The sequence below is a fragment of the Callithrix jacchus genome, chromosome 10, assembly GCF_049354715.1.
Source record: "Callithrix jacchus isolate 240 chromosome 10, calJac240_pri, whole genome shotgun sequence".
Classification (NCBI taxonomy): domain Eukaryota; kingdom Metazoa; phylum Chordata; class Mammalia; order Primates; family Cebidae; genus Callithrix; species Callithrix jacchus.
The window spans coordinates 117239666-117254705 of NC_133511.1; the positions used below are offsets into that span (position 1 = coordinate 117239666).

General features: G+C 37.0%; 1 protein-coding gene across 1 annotated transcript; it reads left to right on the forward strand.

Moving 5' to 3' along the window:
- The first annotated feature begins 477 nt into the window (after positions 1-477).
- Positions 478-6415, forward strand: OOSP4A (oocyte secreted protein family member 4A). The gene is made up of 5 exons (XM_054240939.2): positions 478-589; positions 1710-1888; positions 3228-3325; positions 5232-5363; positions 6122-6415. Exons 1-5 carry the CDS (start codon positions 523-525, stop codon positions 6195-6197), a joined length of 552 nt encoding a protein of 183 aa, XP_054096914.1. The 5' UTR covers positions 478-522; the 3' UTR covers positions 6198-6415.
- Positions 6416-15040: the final 8625 nt, after the last annotated feature.

Genomic DNA, 15040 nt, shown 5'->3' on the forward strand with positions numbered 1-15040 from the left:
TTATTGGATCTGAATCGCTGGTTGGGAGGTAGAGCAATAGCTTTTTTTTTTTCTTCACAAGAATGCAGAGTGAATATAATATGCGGTACTGTTATTCACTTCATAAATAATCCCTTTGTATCACCCACTTGAATTTCTCAAATCATCTTGCAAAGCCCTACTTTAACAATTCAGTAGATAAATATCAAATATTATGTCAGACTTAATTTCAGACACATCCACATGATTGAGAAAAAGACACAGTGGTAGGGGGTGCAGCCTAGAATCACTTTCCACATGTTCTTTCCTGATTTTCTGATTTATCTTTCAATGGCAAAAAATTCAATTACTTTTGCACCAAATTAATAATAACTTCAGCTGTGAGGACGAAAAGCCAAAACTATGCTAAGGGCTTCTCAGTGCTTTCCAGAATGATAAATCATCACTCACACCTGAGGAGGCAAGAGGTTTATAAACACCTGTGGAGGCCCACTTCCCGAGATGTTCTGTTTCCCGTGATACCTTGGGCTGGAATCTGAAGCAATGAAGCTCTCTTTCATGTTAGGAGAGCTCCTCATGCTTTTCGAGTTGATTCATGGTCTCCAAGATGGTAAATCAAAGAGGGAATTTTTGGAGGTGGCAATTTTAAACAGCAGGGCTTTTAAAAAAAAACATATTGTTGACTTTGGGGGTTTGTTTTTATAACCTGGTGATCAACTGCTAGTAACTAATGATTGCAAAGGTACAGCCAGACATACTTTTATCTTTACCCCTGTACTTCCTCTTGAATTTTTCCTCTAAGCTATTCTCGAGATGCTGTTGTTTTTAATTTTTCTTACATGCAAAGTATTTCCAAGTTCTCTGCTGGATACTAGCTTGTTACTTTGCTGAATGTGAAATACTTACAGTGACTGGCAAAATCAGGAGAGACTGCCTGGTGCCTAGCGGAGGAGGTCACCTAGGTCCACATTTCTGGCCATGGGGTGTGAAGATTGGACAGAGTAGTCAGCTGTATTCAATTGTAAATGATTCCTTTTCAGAGTTGAGGCTCTGAATAGATATTGCATAGGTTTTAATCCTGATCTGCCACTTAGCAGCTATGTGACTTAATTTATCTGTGTGTAAATCTGGCATAACAATAAAATTGATGTCATAGAAATGTACTGAAAATGAAGACACCAAACCAAAACTTAACATAGTTGAAAATCATAAAAATATTATCAAAGTAACTGCAATATTATTTTGTTTCAGCATTCTTTAGTTTCACATACCAGTTAATATTTATTGGCTCAAATATTTTGATGCAAAATAAAATTTTAAGTAGAAGCACATGATATATTTTTTCATTGTGTGCAACCAAATATCAAAGCTTTTTCTTGTTTCTCTGTTTCAGATAGATATCACTTTTACACCTAGATATATTTCAGAAATGTAGTCATGAGACCTGTTAATAAAATTCGAACAATCTCTAAAAAAAATTTGACTTATTTGGGTTAGAAATTCTCAGGAAGTGCTTCTACCATTTTTCCACATTCTGATGAAAAAACAGATGTACAGAGATTAAGTAATCGACCCAAAATCTCCCAGTAGAAAAATATACAAATAGAAACAAAACATTTTCACTCTACAGTTGGGAATTCAGCTCAAGAGGTTGAAAGTTTCCTGAGCTATTTGTTTGGGAGCCGACATACTATTTGACATTTTCCCTTTTAAAATTTCTCTTTCAACAGTGGCTGTAACCTGTACTGAATCCTGGCTCCAGGTCAAATTTAGACAAAGGCCCCTGATAAATGACCTGCAACCTTTGCAACATGAACTCTTTCTAGGAAATGGCTGTCCTGTAAACCTCGTTGAGCCGGATTTCTTTGTGTTCCTTTATCTTCTAACTTTTTGTGGCATCGTAGTGACTGTAAGAACAGTTCTTATTTCAAAAAACAATGTATCTTTTGACTGTTTTTGGTCTAGAAACCAGTGACTAAAACTGCAGTATTCAGATTTTAATGTCGGTTGATGTAATAGTTCGTGTAATATTGACTATGCTAACATTTTTGGATATTGCTTCTATCTGTAGGAAAAAGAAGGTTTGGGATTCCTATTTCAAAACCTATTTTTTCAGGCCAGGTGCGGTGGCTCACACCTGTAATCCCAGAAGTTTGGGAGCCTGAGGAGGCCGAGGCGGGTGGTGGAGTGGATCACAGATCACAATGTCAGGAGTTCGAGACCAGCCTGATCAACATGGTGAAACCCTGTCTCTGCTAAAAATACAAAAATTAGCCAGGCATGGTGGTGTGCACCTGTTATCCCAGCTACTCAGGAGGCTGAGGCAGGAGAATTGGTTGAACTTGGGAGGTGGAGGTTTCAGTGAGCCAAGATTGTGCCACTGAACTCCAGCCTGAGCGACAGTGAGACTCCATCTCAAAAAACAATAGCAGCAACAACAAAACCTATTTTTTTGGCCACATATCTCTTTTGTCTGTAATAGTGATTTTTAAAAATATTCTCTGTGGTAAAATCTAGTTTGAGGGAAACATTTTGTTTTCAAACAGTACCACAAATAGCCCACTCTTTTGTTGTTGACCTAAAATTTTGAGGAAAATGGGGTATATCAGATTATATAGCTCCTGTATTAATAAGAGAGAAATCAATCTTTTCTGTCACCAGAAAACTTTATTTTTTATAATGTTAACTTGCTGCTGTTTTGTAATAATAGCCTAGTTTTTCCTTTTTGGAGTCACATCTGTTTCTGGTAAAGATTGTTTAGGTGAACAGATTCTATTATTGGATCCAGGTGCATGACTCCATTTGTTTGCTACTGTGTCGCTAGCATCAAAAAAAAAAAAAAAAAAGTCTAGAATTTGCCAAGTACTCGACTTAGCATGAGGCTGACTCAACTGCTTTTCTAAAATTGTCAAATACCTAGCTAAAATTCACACTGAATAATTTAGGTCTGCCTAAGTCAGACCCTGACCCTTAAACAAATGGGGTGATCAAAAGTTGTCTTTGCAGACTCAACTGCCAAATACAATGTCCCTGCTCCTATGGCAGGGGCTGTTCATGTCTGCTCAAAGCAGGCATTTTTACCGCTTAGCTCTGACTTCTACTGCATGCCTTGCACTCATACCTACTTTACTTTATAAGGTAAAAATAAAAGTAAAAATTATTTTGTTTTAATCTATATTTTAAAAATAGAATTTGAAATCATTTGAAAGAGATATAATTAAGATAACTTATGTTCTTTACACCTTTAGGAACAGCCAGTAGGTATTCTCATTGAAAGTGCAATCGTATATAACTCGGCGAATTTTGAGTTCGATGTACACATCCCAGTATCATGCTATATTCAAAGGTAAGGGCAGTGGACTACTGAGATTCAGGCTATCTAACATTGTCTTTGGCTTCTAGGTGTTCTGATCAGCTAAACGACTGGACGTTATGCTACAGTTGGGCAATGGATCAAATCTGATAGATGGTGTTCTGTTTGGTCATGTGAGTGGATCTTAAAACATTTAGTTGATTCTCTCAATGTAATTTCTGAATGAGTAGAAAAGGCTCAGTTGCCATATGAGAATTAAATTCTACAGTCACTAAACAGATTATATCAAAAGGGTTTGTTAATAATCTTTCCTTTTCTGTGGTGTTCCTTCTCTGGACCCACCCATGCTGCCTCATCCGTGACTATTACAGGAGCTCTTAAGTTTTTGGACAAGCCGTACCACCTTTCTGCAGATGTAGGGAGGAGCCAGGAGATTCAAAATCAATATTTTCTCACAATTTTAAAACTAGAACTGAGTCTCAGATTTGTCAGGTTCTGCAATATAAAAAAATATTGACTTTCTAATGATCAAAATTCTCTCCGTATTCGAGAAACTTCTCTGCAATGAGAGGAGAAAGCAGGAGAACCTGTTGATGAAGGTGGAGGTAATTCTGCTTGTGGTCAAGTCCCTGGGTGAGCTGTTCCCAAGGCCCAGTTGCATGTATGTTCTCTCTGCCCCTAGAGTGTTCATTCCAACCCATTTTGAACAGTCTGGCTTCTGGAGATACAGAATTTAATGGCTATATTTATCTTACAACCACTGACTTCAACTGCTGTGTGAAATCTGCTTTTCTCATTCTTTAACAGCGTCTTTGGTCCTTCTCATAAGTGAAAATCAAGTCAGGTCCCTATCTCCAATGTTATATCAAATTTAGGTTTCCTTTAGGACTCCTAGAGTTTCACAGAGCACACAAAAGATTTGGAGAGGAAGACAGTTCAGGATAATCTGAGTAGTATATTTCCCTCCGCTGCTTTTATTTGCGTGTTTTGCTGGGTATGATATGATGAAAGAGCTTGGGTCACAGTCATCTCAGGCTACGTGGTGTAATTGCAGTCCATTTCTAGCAATACCTTCAGCCAGAGGTTTACCTAGAATTATGGATGTGTGAGTATTTTTAGTCCTTAGGAAGGGGGTGGTCATCACAACTGCATATTTCCTGATGGACCAATCTAGACAAGACTTACTTCTTCTTCCATGCAAATGCTACCATGGGCCTCCACACAACCTCCTCATTTTCTGTCTTGGTTGTTTTTCATTCCAGTATGTTGACTTCTTGAGGTCCCCTCTTCAGTTGACAGGTAATCTTGAGTGATATCCTGGAAATATGGCTAAAACGTTGGTACCTGTGGGGGAAATTACTTAGTCATACTACAATACATGGTGGGAGAATATGCCCGTTCTGTCCCCTTTCCTACACCTGCATGTCTCCCACATGTCATTCTACTGCATAGGCAGATACTTAGGAGTAAAATATCAGCCTGTTGCTGCAGGCACCTCAGTGTTGGAGAATCTGATAAAAACACCCTTATTTGGCTTTATTAAGGGAGGGAGAGTTTTAGTGACCTCACTTATCCCTCTGTCATAGAAATGCATGCCTCTAATTCTCTGCAGGTGTCTGGTGAGATGATTAGAGATAAGAGCTGCTTCAGCCACTTATTAAGTGTTTTTGGTAGTTGAATGTCTATGAAATTAGCTTCAGATCACAATAGTACATTTTGGGAAAATGAAAAGTTGTATTTAACCTTCTGTAACTTTTTTCTCATATTCTGTGAAATAATAAATTTTCATTTTGGTCTAAGCTAGTGGATTTGGCATTCTCTCACAGCCAAAAGAGATCTGTCTAATTTAGATTCTTTCTCCACACTTCAACTTTTTATCCACCCCGAAAAGCATAATAGACACAAAGCTTAAATCTATGTATTTTTTTCTCTTGTTCAGAAGGTTTCCAATATTCTTCATGGTGAGAAGGAGAGAGAATAATAGACGTGAATGTAGAAGGCCAGTGGGACAGCATCGCTCACTGTCACGGGAAATTAAGGACTTGGGAATCCATCCAAGAGCATCTTATGCGTAAGAGCATTTTGAATTAGGACCATAAATGTTTACAAGTACATTCATATAAAAAAGGCCAGGGTTTAGTAAGGTGGTGACATATGCCACACTTGGTGTACTATTGCCCAGGAATATTGCCTTTTTTATGGTTAAGGATATATTTTTATCTTGGCATGTCTTATTTCCTTATGTAAAAGAGATTTGTAATTGTAACATCAATATTTCTTTTATCAAGTTCTTTCAGCTAGGGAAAAACCATCTTTGGAGCATGTAATCTAAGTATGCAATGGGATCATAGAGTCCCATAAAGATAGTAATTAATATCTATGTTAGCTCTAATTTCAGCTTTTTGTTCTGGAAGAACTAAATGCCTGCAAGAGAGAACTCAAATGAGCTGTTAGACTATTCAAATAGGCTATAATCTTTGAACTTCAGTATGCTAGAGAGACAGGCCCTTATTCCACATATCGACCAACCTCATAATTCTAAACTTGAGCTGGTACACTCATGTACAATTTATAATCATTTGCTAAGTCATTTACTAAGCATTTGATAACTCATAGCTATATATACACACAATATATATGTGTGTGCATAGATGCGTATATATGGTATTTGTGATACTTGAGTCATTAGAATATTATCATGGTTCTGGGGTTTAAAATTGATGCCTTCTTTTCCCACTTTCCCACTTTGTTGAGCCTCAGTGGTTCTTTAGTTGGATAGCAGTTTCCCATCAGTACAACAATATGACCGTTCCCTTTCCTTCCTTACAGGAACAGTATTCCCTTGTTGAGCTACATAATGTTATCCCTTCCTAAGTGTAAGAACCAAGCTATGCATTCTGGATGATGAGGCAACCCTACTTCACCTGGTACTCTGGCTGCTTGAAGATGTCATTGCCTCTTGGAAGTTGGACTAGTCACTGGATATTGTCTTTTGTCATTTCAAATGTGCTATTTTTAAATGAGAAATGGGCTCTGTTTTCTATATTTATGAACTGTTCGGGTAGGGAGAAAAGCTTTTCCTTCCCATGTTTTAAACTTGTAATAAAGATATTTTAAAATAAACTTTTACAATTCTTAATAGTTATTTATAATTTTTAAAGAAAGCTTGAGTCCTGATTCACAGAGCATTCTTACCTATCATCATCTGTTTTTGGTAGCAATTGAGTATTTAAGATACAGTAGTCCTCCCTTATTAAGTTTTGCTTCCCATGGTTTCAGTTACTCAGTCAACTGTGGTCTCAAAATACTAAAATATTCTTAGTATCTTCATGGAAATTCATAATCCCATTTCATACTTGTTACCCACTCCAAAGAAAGAGATACACATTCACATAAGTCTTGTTGTAGTATATTTTACATTTTATTATTGTTAATGTCTTACTGTGCCTAATGAAACTTCATCATAGATACATATAAGAAAAATTAGTATATATAGGGTTTTGTACTAACCCTGATTTCAGGACTTCCCTGAGGGTGTTGGAAAGGATCTCCTATGGATAATGGGAACTAATGTAATCTAATTCTCCAGTTGATCCCCATTTCACTGACTTCTAAAATAAGATGAAATCAGAATTTTCTTTGTAATTGGGTCAGAAAATAGACTATTTTAGTCTCAACTTTTCTGTATTTTTCCCCCCTCTGTATCACTTTCCTTTTCTGTGTGTTAGCAATTTCAAATCAGTTTGTGCCTATCAAAAGGCTAGAATTGAGAGGAAATACAATTCCAGTTGGTTCCTGTATTATTTATGATTGCTATTGATTTCCTTCAATACTTTTCATTTCATTCAAAACTCAACTGTTGGGCACAAGAGGCCTAGCTTTTGGCTGATTTTGGCTTTTGACGTGTTTTCCTCACTAAGCTTAACCATTTCTATATTTTGATTCAAAGTAAGAAATGTGCAACTCTTCCTTTCATGTGAACACTTAGAGGCCATTGTAGGGTTATTAATTAACATCTTAATGTTACTGTCTCTGGAAATAGGGCTGAGAAGAGGAAAAGAGACAAGAATGCTGGTCAGTAGAGCAGTAGGACATTTATTACATTTGCTGTCTTTATGAACTTGGTTCCTGGTGCCCCAAAACAATTACAATAGTAACACTAAAGATCACTGATCACAAATCACAACACATACAATCCTGAAAAACCAGAAATACTGTGCGAATCATGAAAATATGACACAGACACGAAGGGAGCACATGTTGGAAAAATGGTGTTCAACTTTCTCAATGCAGAATTGCTACATGTCTTTAGTTTGTAGGAAATGTAATATCTGCAAAGAATGATAGAGTGAAATGCAATAAAAGGCATGTCTGTATTTTCAACAGTGATAGTACAGTCTGCAAAGACTGAAATATTCTCTGGCCAGTTTAACAACCCCTGAGTTATATTCTCTCCATTTTATAGGTAGGGAATATAGAACCTGCTCTGAAATGATGAAATATTTAGTCAAAATTGATACCCATAGTAAGTTGCAGAGCCTGTCCTATAATACAGGCCTGCCAAAATCAGATCTTTACACTTAAAAAAAATATGATCAGGAGGTGTCTACACGTTGGCGGGCAACGAAATGTCTGTGACATAATGCCAGGAGCTATTACTTGGGTGTTTTCTAAATGTGAACATTTTATTACTTAGCTCTGTTGTCCTTTGACTTCAAATAATTCCTGAATTTTAAAAACTCTAACTTTTATTTTTGAACCATTAGATTTAAGGAAAACAAGTGCACACTTTTTTTTCTCTTCAGGAATGCCCATGAGGCATTGTTGTTGAGAGTTTCATCAAATATCAACCAGTGGTTTTGATGACCAGAACTTAACATCCCAGTAAGATGTTCCCCTTGAAAGGTAAGTCTAGCTGGCTACAGAGATTAAAGTTCTCTGACATTTGTTTGGCTTCCAGGAGTTTCTGATGAGAGTAGAGATGTTAGAAAATATGCTGAAGTCCAGCCCTGAGACCTGCCTGACTGGTAGATGGTGTTCTGTTCTTTCATGTGCGTAGATATGTCATACAATGTTTATATATACGGCTGACTGTCTCGGTGTATTTTATTGATAATAATGAGCCTATTAACTTGTTTCACTGGTAACTGACACTATTTTAGTTTTACAAAAATTTTTAAAATTTTAATTATTGTGGACACATAGTAGGTATATATATGAAGTACATGAGATGTTTTGATTCATACATGCAATGCATAATAATCACATGGATAATGGGGTTGCCATCCTCTCAAGCGTTTATCCTTTGAGTTAGAATCTAATTAATCTCTTTCGGTTATTTAAAAATGCACGATTAAGTTATTGACAACCGTCACCCTGTTGTGCTGTCAAATAGTTGGTCTTATTCATTTTATTCTATTTTTTGTATGCATTAACCATCCACACCTCCCCCAACTTCCCACTCCCCTTCCGAGTCTTCGATCGCCGTTCTTCTACTCTCTATGTCCATGAGTTCAATTGTTTTGATTTTTAGATCCCACAAATCAGTGAGAACATGCAATGTTCATTTCTCTGCCAGGCTCATTTCACTAAATGACCTCCAGTCCCATCCATGTTGTTGCACGTGATAGGCTCCTACTCTTTTTTTATGGCCATGTAGTACTCCATTATGAATATGTACCACGTTGCCTTTATCCATCATCTGGATAAAGTGGATGCTTATGTTGCTTCCAAACCTTAGCTATTGTGAACCATGCTGCAACAAACATGGAAGTGTAGATATCTCTTCAACATACTGATTTCTTTTCTTTTGAGTATACACTCAGCAGTGGGATTACTGGTTCACATAGTAGCTCTATTTTTAGTTCTTTAGGGAACTTCCAGCTGTCCCGCATAGTGGTTGTATTAACTTATATTCTCACCAACAGTATACAAGAGTTCTCTTTTCTCCACATTCTCACCAGCATTTGTTATTGCTTGTTTTTGGGAGACAAGCCATTTTAACTGAGGTGAGATGATATCTCATTGTACTTTTGATTTACATTTCTCTGATCAATGATGTTGAACACATTTCCATATGCCTGTCATTTGTATGTCATATTATGAGAAATGTCTATAAAAACCTTTTGCCCACTTTTTCTTTTATCAGATTAACAGATTTGTTTTCCTATAAATGTTTGAACTCTTTATATATTCTGGTGATTAATCCCTTGTCAGATGGGTAGTTTGTAAATACTTTCTCTCAGTCTTTGGGTTGACTCTTTACTTTGTTGATCATATCCTTTGTGGTGCAGAAACTTTGTAACTTGCTGTGATCACATTTGTCCATTTCTGCCTTGGTTGCCTGTGCTTGTAGGGTATTGCTCAAGAAATTTCTGCCCAGACCAATGTCCTGGAGATTTTCCCCAATGTTTTCTTTTAGTTTTATTGTTTGACATCTTAGATTATTCTGTTCCATTGGCCTATGTGCTTATTTTTATGCCGGTACCTTACTGTTTTGGTGACTATGGCATTATAGTACAGTGTGAAGTTGGATAATGTGATGCTTCCAGATTTGTTGTTTTTACTTAGTCTTGCTTTGGCTATACAGGACTTTTTTGGTTCCATATGAATTTTAGGATTTTTTTTTTCTAGTTCTGTGAAGAAGGATGCTGGTGTTTTGATGAGAACTGCATTGAATTTGAAGATCGTTTTTGGCAGTATGGTCATTTTCACCATATTGATTCTACCCATCCATGAGCATGGGATGTGTTTGCCATCCCATGGAAACACTTTTTTGTGTGGTCTGTGATTTATTTCAGCAGTGTTTTGTAGTTTCCCTTGTAGAGGTCTTTCATGTCCTTTGCTAGGTATATTCCTAAATATTTTGTTTTTTTTAAGCTATTGTAAAGTTGAGTTTGATTCTCAGCTTGGTTGCTGTTAGTGTATAGCAGAAATACTGATTTGTGTACATTAATTTTGTATCCTGAAACTTTGCTAAACTCATTTACCAGTTCTGGTAGGTTATTTTTTGGACGAGTCTTTAGGGGTTTCTGGGTATATGATTATATCATCAGCAAACAGTGAAAATTTGACTTTCTCTTTATTGATCTAGATTCCTTTATTTCTTTCTCTTGTCTGATTGCTGTGGCTATGAATTCCTGTACTATGTTGAATAAAAGTGGTGAAAGTTAGCATCATTATACTGTTCCAGTTCTCAGGGGGAATGCTTTCCAACTTTTCCTTGTTCAGTATAATGTGGGCTGTGGGTTTGTCACAGATGGCTTTTATTACCTTAAGTTACATTCGTTCTGTGCAGATTTTGCTGAAGGTTTTAATTATAAAAGGATGCTGGATTTTGTCAAATGCTTTTTCTGCATTGAGATGATTGTGTGACTTTTGTTTTTAATTCTGTTTATGTGGTGTATCACATTTATTGACTTGCATATGTTAAACCATCTCTGAAACCCTGGTATTAAACCCAGTTGCCCATGGTGAATTATGTTTTTGATATGCTGTTGGATTCAGTTTGCTAGTATTTTGTTGAGGATTTTTGCATCTATGTTCATCAGACAAATTGGCCTGTAGTTTTCTTTTTTTGTTACATACTTTCCTGGTTTTGGTATTAAGTTGATAATGGCTTCATAGAATGATATAAGGAAGATTACCTCTTTCTCTATCTTGTGAAATATTGACAATAGGATTGGTACCATTTTTTCTTTGAATGTCTGATAGAATTCAGCTGTGAATCTGTCAGGTTCTGGACTTTCTTTCTCAAGCAGGAGTTTTGCCCCATAGCCACCATAGCTGGTAATGTGGTAAGTCCGCAGTCTCAGAGGCTTCCCCAGGCCCTTGATGTAGTACCTGCTTATCACTGCTGGTAATTCAGGGCCCAAGAGCTTCTCAGTTAGCAGGTGACAAATGCTGCCAGGACTGCATTCTTGCCTTCAAAGCAGTGGGTTCCCTTCTGGCCACGGGTGTGTCTAGAAATGTTGTATGGAACTAAAACCTGGAATGGGGGACTAACAACTCTGTGTTAGTCTCTCCTTCTGTGGTTGAACTGGCATTCAAGATGCAAGACAAAGTCCTCCCAACTCTTCTTTCTCTCTTCCTCAAGTGGAAGAAAGAGCTCTCTTTTGGAGCCACAAGCTGTGCACCCTGGGTTTAGGGGAAGGGTGATGCCAGCACTTTCTCAGCTGCCTGGCTTGTGTCTCAGTAGGTCATGTTTTCCCCCAGTTCACTGTCTCTGGGCCCAGCTCAGCACTAGGAGGCACCTAAGAGTTGCAGTCCTCATGGCCTAGACTGCCTTTTTTTTTTTAATTTTTTATTTTTTTATTGTGTTTTAGGTTTTGGGGTACATGTGCAGAACATGTAAGATAGTTGCATAGGTACACACGTGGCCGTGTGTTTTGCTGCCTTTTAAGTTTACTTGAGACTCAGAGCACTTTAGCCCTCTGTGGCAAGGTTCATGGGGGCTCAAGTTCTGACTGCTCGGATTGGTGATTCCCCTGTAACTAGGGCTAGTTTAAACGCTCTCTCTGTGAATGGGCATCTGCTGAATTTGGTCTGGTTTTTCTTTCTCTCTAACAGGATTTTGTTGGTGAACTTGCCTTTTCCTGGGCATTTTTTGTCATACCCACCACTTCCAACCTGCCCAGTCCCAAGGCTATCATAGTTACTACTAATTTCTTCTATGAACATACCACCACTCTGCAGCTGATTGTCCCAGGGAAGAGAATGGCCCAAGATTCAAAACGATAGTTTTTCTTCCAAAATTTTCAAACTAAAATAGAGTCAGTCTCTGATTTACCCTGGGTTATAACAGTCAAGATTTGCTAGTGACCACCATTTTCTCCTTGTTTTTAAGAGCACTTCTGCAATGAGAGAATAATGTAGAATAGCCTATAGATGCAGAAGTGAGGTAATTTGGCTCATTCTTGACTCATTTATGTGGCCCAATTATATGTCTGTTGGAATTTTAAATATAATCTACTTTTTGAATAATATGAGCTATTGAAAACATAATAAGTAAACGATTATATATTTTTTTCAGTAAGTCAGCTCAGCTCTGTTCTATGAAGTCTTCCCTTCCCATACCATTACAACATCTTTCGCCTTTTTCTCTTAATTTATGATAAATTAAGCTCAATAAAAACCTCAATTTCATATCAAATTTAACATTCCCCTCCTTTACTACTGCCAGCCATGGGTACAAATGATTGGAGAAAAAGAGGACTCAGCCTAATCTATAAATGCTTTATCTTGTGCTTCCTTTATTGTCTTGGTGTGTTAACATAGGGGAAAAGGATAAAAAGAAAGGAAGGCTGAGTGTCAACCTGGCACAGTTGTCATCCATTTCTAGTAGCTTTGATTAGGTACGTTCTTACTATGCACTCTAAATTGTTGCTCAGATTTGCCTGCATCTTTAGGACTCACTAAAGCCATAGAGATGCCAGTGTGCACATTTTGATGGGGCAATCTATAGAAGGCCAAATGTTACTTTTGATACCCCTCCTCAGTCTCCTGACTTGGTTGTTGATCATTGAGCCTCTAATTTCTTGGGGACTTCTACAATAACCTGCATGTATAAAGCTTTGCTAGTTGTTATACTTCAGACCTAACTCAGTCCCAGGCATTAGTAGGAAATCACCTACCCCATGTTGGGGTTGCATTGCTCTTCCACTCTACTCTTGTTTCTTCTTGGACCTCTCAGTTTTTTTCCCCTCCATACTAAAGAGGCATATGTGGAAGATACACCAGTCTACTACATGAGCAGAGAGCTTCTTGGAAGTGAGATGCCAGTCTCCAGTGCAGGTATCCTTAATGTCTAAGTCTTCATTTAAAACACCCTTACTCTGGCTTCACAAAGAAGAGGAGTATTTCAGTAGACTCCTCACCCACCAGGCCAAAAACACAAAACAGAATTTCATCATTTTCTGTAGACTATAGAGTGACATGTTTAGAGATACCTGGTTCAGCAAATTTTAAAGCTTCTGCCATTTGCTACTATTTTGATTTTACTGGGTCACAATAACTAATTCTGGGGTAATGGAAAGTTCTAACTAACATTTTGTTAGAAACTTTTCCTCATCCTTCTGGAAAATAACAAATTTCCATTTCAACATAAAATGGCTTGATTTGGTGTTCTATCCTTTAAAACCTAAATAAAGAGAGATGTTAGTTTATTTCTAGTCTCATATTCCCAGCCATTACAAAAATAACAGTAATGTATATACCAGCCTCAAATCCCGGCATATGTGTTTTTTCTGTTTTTCAGAAAGCCTCCTTTATTTGAACAAAATGTGGTATGGAATAACAGTGATACATCCAAGGAAACAGTCCAACCTCAGTATCACCAATTAAAAAACTGTAGTATCCAGGAGTGTTATTTAGGTGAGTACTTTGACTTAGTATTCTAAATGTTTTCTAATATATTAATGGAAAAAAAGTGAGGGTTCAAGGTGACAAGCACCATACATTCTACAGCATGTGCCCATATAATTCCAGTTTAGGATCATTGTTACCATGTATTTGTGGTGATTAGGGATTTATTATGTCAGTGTTTCTCATTACTATTTTGAGTAAAGTGTGGCCAATTTGCAAGAAACACTCAATAGCTATTCATGTTATGAATCCCAATCAACCAAAGAATGAGAATTTGACTGCAACATGAATATAGAATGGGACTGGAAATTTCCAAGAATTACCATAAAGATAGTCACTGATGTGCATGTTAACTCTTGTGTTTCGTTCTGCAAGGACAGAATGCCTACAAGAGAAGACCCTTCTTGGATGGAATGTTGAGTCCTGAGAACTATTCATATAGCCTATAGTTCCTGGACTTCAGCATCCCAGAAGACGCAGACCTGTACATTCTTATTTCAGGGATCTATTAACCATCTTAAATTAAAATTTAAGATGCTGGTATTTGGATTTTATAAATATTGGTTAATAATAACTATATGTAAGTATTGCATTGACTATACTTGGATCATTACAACATTGCAGTCAATTCTGCAGTTTAAATTTGGAATTACCACAATATTATAGTAAATTCTGCAGCTTAAAATCAATGCCCTCTTTCTCAATCCCTGTATTCCTCCCTAGCCGAGCCACATTGAAATGTCTAAGATATTTATGTAAAAGTTTCTAATCAGGACTACTGCCTGTTTCTTTTTCTTCCTTACAGGAGCAGTTTTTTCTCCTGTTGGACTAGGTAATTTTTATTCCTTGAACTAAGCAAAGGAATTAAGCTTTGCATTCTGGTGGTTGAGGCAATCTTTGTAACCTTGGTACTCTGAGTACCTGAGAATTGTACTACCTTTCAGAACTGGCGTAATGCCATGGATGCTATCCTTTGCTGTTTTAATAATATTTAAAAAAAATAAATTTGTTCTACTGTATATGTTTATAAACTCTTTGGATAGGGTAAAAAAGAGCCTCTCCAGACTTTGAAATTTGTAATGAAGGCTACTTTTAAAAATAAAGTTTTGATATTTGAATGGTTATTTCTCTTTTTTGAAGAAAGCTGTAATCCTGACTTACAGGATATTTTTCCAGGCAACTATATTTTGTGAAGGGTAAAGGTGTACTCATTACCCAACAATCTGGGTGGAGACTCAGTAACTATTATACTGAGGTATATAGTTTTTTGATTAATTGACATTTCACTTCTTTCTAATGATATGTATAAAAGTAGATGAAATCGGATTCTCTCCGTAAGGTTGAAAAAAATAGGGATCCTATTTCCTACTTCTGGCTTTTTTGTCA